We start from the raw sequence: 9,533 nt of genomic DNA, 5'->3' as shown, positions 1-9,533 counted from the left end.
AACACCTACCGCTGAAGAGAATTGCCGAAAATCAAACGAACTATTTTCAATTTGATCAATTTTCTGAAACGTTTACAATCGTTCTATAATCGAACCAATACGCAATAACAAATTCGAATTTAAAACGGTTCGAACATTTGGTTAAGAAATCGAAATATATAAAAACACTAGCTGTTACCCGCAACTTCGTCCGCGGAGGTTTTGCAAGCAAACCCCATTTACATTCAATATTTCAATAACCATAGTAATTGTCATATAACACCTACCGCTGAAGAGAATTGCCGAGAATCAAACGAACTATTTTCAATTTAATCAATTTTCTGGAACGTTTACAATCGTTCTATAATCGAACCAATACGCAATAACAAATTCGAATTTAAAACGGTTCGAACATTTGGTTAAGAAATCGAAATATATAAAAACACTAGCTGTTACCCGCAACTTCGTCCGCGGAGGTTTTGCAAGCAAACCCCATTTACATTCAATATTTCAATAACCATAGTAATTGTCATATAACACCTACCGCTGAAGAGAATTGCCGAGAATCAAACGAACTATTTTCAATTTAATCAATTTTCTGGAACGTTTACAATCGTTCTATAATCGAACCAATACGCAATAACAAATTCGAATTTAAAACGGTTCGAACATTTGGTTAAGAAATCGAAATATATAAAAACACTAGCTGTTACCCGCAACTTCGTCCGCGGAGGTTTTGCAAGCAAACCCCATTTACATTCAATATTTCAATAACCATAGTAATTGTCATATAACACCTACCGCTGAAGAGAATTGCCGAGAATCAAACGAACTATCTTCAATTTGATCAATTTTCTGGAACGTTTACAATTGTTCTATAATCGAACCAATATGCAATAACAAATTTGAATTTAAAACGGATCGAACATTTTTAATTAAAATCGAAATAGAGAAAAATATTTATAACAATGTCTGAAATGTTATCAATTTAATACACCTAAGTACGCAATGAAGACTAAACGTAGTTGAAAACAACAAATCGTATCTAAAATAGTACAGTAGAAGCCATTTTCCAATTAAGACTTAATTCTCTACCTCTCTTTCCACTTGGAAATTTCGAAAAATCCCTTCTTAGTGTTCATTGCCATGGCGTACCCTACTAAAACGCAGATAAAAACAAAAAATCGCATCTAAAATAATACAGTAGAAGCCGTTTTCTGGTTAAGACTTAATGCTCTACCTCTCCTCCCCGCGGGGAAATTCTGAAAAAACCTTCCTTCGTGTGAATTCCCATGGCATACCCTACTAAAACGCATATAAAAAGAAAAAATCGCATCTAAAATAGTACAGCAGAAGCCGTGTTTCCGGTTAACACTTAATGCTCTTCCTCACCCCCCACTTGAGAATTTCGAAAAAACCATTTTTAGTGTGCGTTTTCATGACGTACCCTAACTGTGTACCAAATTTCACCTCTCTAGGTCCAGCGGTTTGCTCTGGACGATGATGAATCAGTCAGTGCGTCAGTCAGGACAAGCAATTTTATATATCTACTAGCTGCAAGGACCCGCTTCGCTGGGTTTTTATTTGTTCGTACATTTGTAGGTAATATAGTTGTTTTTATATATAAAAAACAGTTTTTCTAAGTAATCTAGAATCTAGCTGCAAGGACCCGCTTCCCTGGGTTTTTAAAAAGTAACGATAGTGAAGATTAAGATAATTACATTATAGCCAATCTTAACCGTTTTCACAGAATGCAAGAATTAGGTCCCCCTTTTCCAGACTAATTAGAGACCTGGTCCCGATTCTATTTCTGAACGTCTGTTCACGTCAAGTCAAACGAACTATTTTCAACGTTTCTGGAACGTTTACAATCGTTCTAAAATCGAACCAATATTCGAATTTTATGTTCGANAGTATTAGAAAGTAAACATATATGTTTATTATATTACGAAACAGAATGAGAAATAATACTTAAAAGAAAAAGTGAAAATTGTTGAAATATAAATTAATATTTAAAATGCGAGTCGAGGTGACACACAAGCGACCCCTATAGCTTGTCAAGCTATATGGGTTGCTGCGTGTCACCTCGACCCTTATAGCTTGTCAAGCTATATGGGTTGCTGCGTGTCACCTCTACCCCTATAGCTTGTCAAGCTTTGCAACCTCTACGAGGCTAGCTGACTATGTGTGATTGTCAGGAGGATTGAAGGGTCTAGACCAGGGGTGGCCAACAGTTTTTGCCCCCGAGCCGAATTGGAAAAAAAAAACTTTTTTCACGGGCCGAACCAGAGGCAGCCCTAGGAAGATTTTGAGGTGGTGTGAGATCTCATTGTGGTGTCATCCGTAGAGACTAAATTGTACATACATATTACAGATACATTTTTCACATTATCATGCTTTATCAACGTTCTACGCTGTACTTAAGAGATTTGTAATGAAGAATTAACTCTAACCAGACAACGAGTTGTTGACCTTTTTTTCTGTTTAGGCGTTAGAACTTTTCACTGATCTATTTTAACTTCAGTAGCTAATATTAAAAGATTAATCTTCGGGCCACATAAATCCATTACACGGGCCACATCTGGCCCGCGGGTCATATGTTGGCCATGCCTGGTCTAGACAATCGTGCGTGAGCATGAAATACACCATTCACTTTGTCCCATTGCAAAAAATATTGAAATGTTTCTTAGAAAAGTTAGATAATGTTATCTTTACAATTTCTCTTTGAAAATTCAATTTCAAATGAGAAGTCAAAGAAAAGTTTGGATGTAGCAGTGAATGTATGTTTGTTCTTTTAGTGATTGTTTTTCAGGTCTTGTTCCTAAGTTTGAAACCGACAGATTCTGCATATCCTGGTGGATCACAGACCGGTAAGAAAACCACAGATCTCGAAGAAAGAACAATATGATGAGCGATGAACTCTTGTTCTTGAAACACGCGTTTATATAGGATTCTCTCCTCTATTGCGTGTTTCGATTGGTCTTCCCCTGTCTCCATGGCAATTCAAAACGTTTTGAGGCACGGAAAAGGTCGTTATCGACATCTAATCTGATCCCGATCATCTAAAATTCATCTGAAGTTTGGAATTCTCCAATTTATTTCTATCATTTTGCTTTCCATTTGATGAAAAGAACTTTTATTAAGCAAGACATTAAGATTGAATTTGTTTTATTTTCAAAACTGAGAGCTTAACTGTTTTGCTGGATGTTCATTATCAAAACCATGAAATTAAGATTTTTCATCTGGAAACTCATAACCGTAACAAATTTCAAACTGTTTTATCACTATGTTAGTCATAGCTAACAAACATCTTTGACTAGTTTTTGAACAATTGTGTTAAACTTGATAATGTTAGGTGATCAAAAATTATGTCAGAACAAGAAATCGTTGTGTTACAAACAAAAACATGTGAAAATAAAGAATTATAAGTAACTGCAGATGAAAGTAAGCTATATTCCACTAAAATATTTTCAGGTTTTTTTAAATCCAGGAAGCGTTTTGGTTGAAAACGTTTATATAGTGACATGTATAGCATGCAGCCTGTGGATATCATTATAGTACAGCTAACGAAGAGAATTTTGTTAAATAAGCATGTAAGCTAACTTTGTAGATGCAGAGAATCGCTGAAGAAATTATAATTGGTTAACGTTACATATACAAAATGTACAGTAATAGTATAGTCAGTCAGAATGGTTCTTGGTCACTGATAGCATGCAGTGTGAAATTTTACATTTCTGACAATTTTCAAGCACAAATTAGGCGCTAACGCAGATTATTAATTTAAGTGAGAATTTCCAGAAAATTTGGACATCAGTAATAAAAATAAACGGAGTAATTATGAATTAATTCTGGAAGATAATAATAAATTCAAATAAAGAATGGTTACAAACTCAATCTGCAGTACAAATATAGTAGAAATATAACGGATGTTGTGGGTCTAGGCCAGGGGTCGGCAACTTTTTGAGTTGGAAAAGCCAAAATTACAATTTCCAAAATTTCAAAGTTTTTAAAGAGCCACAAAATTTTTTCTTGCCAACAATAAATAGTACTCGCATAAATAAAGTTTTTTGATTAAAAAAACTAATCTATTCATTCATAAGAAAAAATATCTATCTAAATATATAAAATTGCTTGTCCTGACTGACTGACTGACTGACTGACTGATTCATCATCGCCCAGAGCAAACCGCTTAACCTAGAGAGGTGAAATTTAGTAGACATTGTACGTCATGGCAATGTACACTAAGAAGGGATTTTTCGAAATTCCCCGCGGGTGGGAGAGGGAGAGGATTTAGTCTTCATCGAGTACTTTAGGTGTATTAAATTAATAACATTTCACATATTGTTACAAATATTTTTATATATTTCAATTTTTTAACCAAATGTTCGAACCGTTTTAAATTCGAATTTGTCATACATATTGGTTCGATTATAGATCGATTGTAAACGTCCCAGAAAATTGATCAAATCGAAAATAGTTCGTTTAATTCTCGACAATTTTCATCATTTTTGGCGGTAGGTGTTATATAACAATTACTATGGTTGTTGAAATACTGAATATAAATGTGGTTTGCTTGCAAAATTTTCGCGAGAAAAGTCGCGGGTAACAGCTAGTTTATTCATATATAAGTAGTGTTTTACACAACAAATTTGATAATAGAAACATCCGACGACGGCGTCATTCGAGAGCTTCCGACGGACTGACGACAGTGACGACGCGTGTCACGGAGGAGGGGTGCAGTGAAAAGCAATTACAAGTGGCTGAGAGATAGAATCAGTGCCTAATCCTCGTTAATCGATTCAAAACGATTTTTAAATGATTTTCTTTTTTTTTGATGAAATGAATAACATTTGCGTATGGAACTAAAGAGCCGCAGCTTCACATCCAAAGAGCCGCAGGTTGCCGACCCGTGGTCTAGGCTACCAATGTAACATTTTTGATGTCGCTTATTAGCTACTGTCCTCATTTTCACGCCTACTGCGCCTCAGCATGTTTATCAAATTTACTAGTTAACGTTGTAGTAAAAAGGCATTCTGCATTTACCTACAAAATATGTTCATAACATATCCATGACCATATTAGTAGTTTCTCGTTTGTTTTACTCACTAAAATATTATATATTGTCCCTGTAGTTCTTAGTTTTTTATTTCGAAATGAAAAATAATCAAGCAAAAAAGCCAATACAATTTATTCAAGTTACAACATGCATCATTTGATCGAATCAGATCTATTAAAATATAATTGAACTTGAAAAACAATATTATATAGGGGAGTCCAGGGCGAAATCGGCATGTTAAGCTTTACATAAATTTTGTGTAATAAATACTGCTGTAAACTGAAAAAAAAGCTTTGCATATTGTCTATTGGAGTGTTACCTTACTATAGAACTGGTTAAAATCAGTTTGGAAATAAAAATAATTAAAATAATTACAACTTTACAAGAAGAGAGAANAAATGAGCACAGCGGCTGATAAGCGACATCGAAAATGTGACGTGGATCCAGTAGACCCACAGCATTAGTTATACTTCTATAAGTTATTTGTATATATAACAGATTGACTTTGTAATCATTCTTTACTCGAATTTATAATTATCTATCCGAATTAATCCAAATTTGAATTGATAGTAAATAAAACAGAGATTTTGAAGCGAACACATTTACCTCTAATTGAATTACATATACAAAAACATCTTTTTATCGTCGTGTAACTTTATTACAGCAGGTAAAAATATTAATACACTGTGTGTATTTATATTTATAAGAATAATAACTTCAACTTACATTTTGAAATTTGCTGACATCATTTGCTATAAGATTTACCATTTGCCCAACATTCGATTTTTCAAGAGATGAAGGACTTAATTTCAGTGCCTATAAAAAATTTATATATAATAAATAAATAATCTCAAAAACTTATATTATATTCCAATAAAAAAAGTAATTTTTTATGTAATTTTAATTTTTTATAAACAAAAAAATGAAATAAATTTTACAACTTTTTCGACAATTGTAATTATATTTATTTAAAATACCTCAGTGTCCTTTTGAAAACGAAAAAAAAAAAGACGAAAGAAAAAAGTTTGAAAATTGTAAGAATTTTATTAATGTATATAAATAAATAAGTCTGTCGAAAAAAGTAAAATGTAATTTTAAAATTATATTAAATAACAAGATAAAAATGTTAGTTTATTTTATTTAGATTTGTCCCGAAAATCTTACACTATTACATTCTTTGGACTCATTTTAAACTTTTCAAGTTGAATAACTTTAACCCTTAATTTCTTTTGTGAAAAAAATGCTTTCCATGAAGTGTGTGACATTTCGCACACTTTACTATTTTCTTTTAAATTGTGAAAAATTGACATGTCTTTAAAAACTATGATTATGTCTTAAATTTCTGTATTTTTGTATACTATCTAACAATATAAAAGTCTTTTGAATTAAAAAAAAGTAGTTTTTATGTTTACTTTTTTAATTTTTTTCTAGAAACACAAATAAATTAATGTACTAAACTTCAACTAGCTTTAAATTATTTAAAGTTACACAGATTTCATTTACATTGGGTTTGGGTGAAATTTAAAAGAAAGGTTTCACTTTTTTAGAGCCAAAATTTCAAAGTAGTTTTTTTTTTCGTTCCTGAGAAAGTAATATAGAAAATTGTACTAGGCATAAATCAGGCCAATAAACTGCTAAATGTTTTAATACTCTGAAAACAAAAATTTTCTCCTTCATTATAATAAGGTCGAATGAATTTAATTGTTTTATTATACTTAGGAATATATCATCTTTTACATTTGATAACTAATGGAACAACACTAATTTTAATAATGATATTTTAATATCTTTTTGTATCTTAGTCACCCAATGTAAAAATCAGGTACTCTAAATGAAAAAGTACCCACTAGTCGAAATATTACAAAAACATCAGAATTCGCATCTAATTGAAAAGTTAACAATTGTAAAACAAACAATTAGGCATGTTTTTAAAATTATAATTTCGTGAGTAACTGTATAAAATAAAAAACCTTAATGAAATTACTGAATAGAGAATTGGGTGAATAAACTGAAAGACAAAACAAAATAATGAACAAAAATACTAATTTTTGCAAACTAGAATGTACTAAATTTTTTGCCATAATGTTATCTTAATGTAAATTGTCTTAATCCTCATTTTTTGCAATACACTTTGTTCCGAAAAATATAAATATAGTAATATATTCATAATACATTAAATTTGATATTCACCTTTCTATATATAATCGTGCAAAAAGCTATCTTTAAGTTCATTCCAATGAATTCTGACACAATATAATTAGTATTATATGTAAACAAATAAATCGCTGTCACGCCGAAAAATCCGGCAACGGTTAAGTAAATATTGTATGGATTCCATTCCAACCTATTGTCAAAATAATGTACTGTTAATCCTAATAAGTGCATTTGTCCTGCAACTATCGCAGTTTCCTGCAAATACAAATTAATATCAGTTATTTAAATGGTTTTAATATATGACTAATGTATAAGCGAAACATCTACCACGTACCTGGATCAACGTAAGTAAAATTAATGCTACGTATTTCCATCCAACAAATCGTAATACAGCTTTCAGTACCTTTGGATTTCTCTTCTGTAGTTCTTTGTTCCACTCCCTAAAAACAAATTGCAATATAACGTAGTAAATAAAGCAATATTTCTATTGAATAATTTAATTGTTGTAAATTCATAAGTTATTTACAGCGCATTTAATACAATAATTTTATTATTTAAAATAAAGTAAAAATTTATTAATTCGTCAATTATTAATATGATGTATGTCAATTAATAATCAATCATGCTAGTAATCTTTAAATCCAAATGTGCTTGAACATGTAGTTGGCTAAAGACCCAAAGGAACAACTGAAACAGATCTGAAGAATGTGGCTGTCCATGTTGCTACATGTCACCAGATGAATGTAATCTTATCAGAGTATAGTCATATACACTGTATATAATATAATCTTCAAACAGATTAAATAGTGTAAGTCAAGATATCACAAGTACGCATTAACACGTTATCTTAAAAACTGTACAGCATTGTGTGCAATGAGCAAATGGCACAAAACTATTTCAGTTGTTTTTTTGAATATACTAAACTGTTTATCATTCCTTGATTTTTAATACTCTGACACCACTGCAATTCAGTAACAAATAGGTTGACAGCTTGATAATAAATAAATCACAATATTACAAAAAAAACAGGCATGGGTCACGATAATTGAATGATGTTGCAAAATAATAAACAAAAAAACTTAATTGTTGCATAAGTGGAAGTTTGAATTTTTCATCATGCTATGATTACGGAAATGAAAACAACAGCACATAAGTGAAAAAAGTTGCATGGTAACACTTAAATGCATTGGCACATTAGAATGATTTTAAAATTGATATAAACGTTATAAAAAGCAAACGATATGAGATTTAAGGTTATTCTAATGATACATTTATTGCGTATTCATATACATATTTTGAATCATTTTAATTACGTGAAACGCATTAAGTCATTGTAATACTAGCATATTTTACATATACTGGTTTCTCAGGTGATGCCTGTGGAATGCTAGCGATTTTTCAATTAAATAATTGGCGCTAAATGGAAAATGTCTGTAAGGCATTATCTGTCAGTCAGGAACTTACAGAAGTATTGAATTTCAAAACTATGAGATTTTCAACATATTGGAAAGGAGTTTTACTAAATTTTTCAAAATCATAGGCAAGTGTGGCATTTCACAGATGTATGCAAAGAACAATAAATTAGAAGTATAATTATGTATAAAATTTCAGAAGACCTTATTTTACTTATTTTATTACAAAAAACAAAAACATATATAACGTACCGACATATAATATCTTAAGTATTTCGTAATTTCGAACATTATTTGTGAAACATTGAAAACAGCTGAATAGTTGTGTGATTAAGATGGTAGCTCATCACACAACTATTTAAAAAATTCGAAAAATTTTTCAAGACGCAATCTGAATATATCACGTTTAATCTCACAGCACTGGTTGCACCATATTTTGCTTAGCCAAACTCATAAGAAACTTGCAAAAAACACCGTCATTGTATCAACACAGTAAAACCTGTTTTATAAATTATAATTTAAAAAATTATAATTTAATATACGAATACACAGTATTAATGCTTCGAATAAAAATCTAAAATATAGTAGTTAGTTTACATGAAACAAACATGCTAATTTTTCCTTGATTTACCTTTTACATCTTTCCTTTAGCTTATAAAAGTATTCAATTTAATGATAATGAACACAAGAAATTTGTAAGCTTACTTCTGAAGCATATTTCCAAGGTCCTCAGAACTATGATATTTGGAAGTTTCGTATAAATCATCTTCTTTCAAAAGTCGCTTTCTTCCTTTAATAATTATTGGAAAAAGCCAACTGAAAAATACATAAATTACTTGTTATTGCATATTACAATTTTTTTCCTTACATATATTTCTCTCATTATAATTTCATCACAAACAATAAATAATATTTCTAATTATATATCATAA

At 30.8% G+C, this 9,533-nt stretch overlaps 1 protein-coding gene across 1 annotated transcript in view; it reads right to left on the bottom strand.

Moving 5' to 3' along the window:
* LOC111617743 (multidrug resistance-associated protein 4-like) overlaps positions 1-9,320 on the bottom strand; it is an 81,877-nt gene extending 72,557 nt beyond the window's left edge. Inside the window, exons 1-2 of the mRNA XM_023359032.1 lie at positions 9,307-9,320; positions 5,762-5,851 (exon numbers count right to left, since the gene is read on the bottom strand). Of these exons, the coding sequence (XP_023214800.1) occupies positions 5,762-5,803 (42 nt within the window). The 5' untranslated portion in view covers positions 5,804-5,851; positions 9,307-9,320. The remainder of the gene's footprint in view (positions 1-5,761; positions 5,852-9,306) is intronic.
* Between the last annotated feature and the right edge of the window lie 213 nt (positions 9,321-9,533).

The sequence above is a fragment of the Centruroides sculpturatus genome, unplaced genomic scaffold (genome assembly GCF_000671375.1).
Source record: "Centruroides sculpturatus isolate CEXI.00-Female unplaced genomic scaffold, Cexi_2.0 scaffold1651, whole genome shotgun sequence".
In the NCBI taxonomy this organism is placed as follows: domain Eukaryota; kingdom Metazoa; phylum Arthropoda; class Arachnida; order Scorpiones; family Buthidae; genus Centruroides; species Centruroides sculpturatus.
The sequence above is the reverse complement of the archived record's forward strand: the minus strand, read 5'-3'. Positions and strand labels throughout refer to the sequence as shown.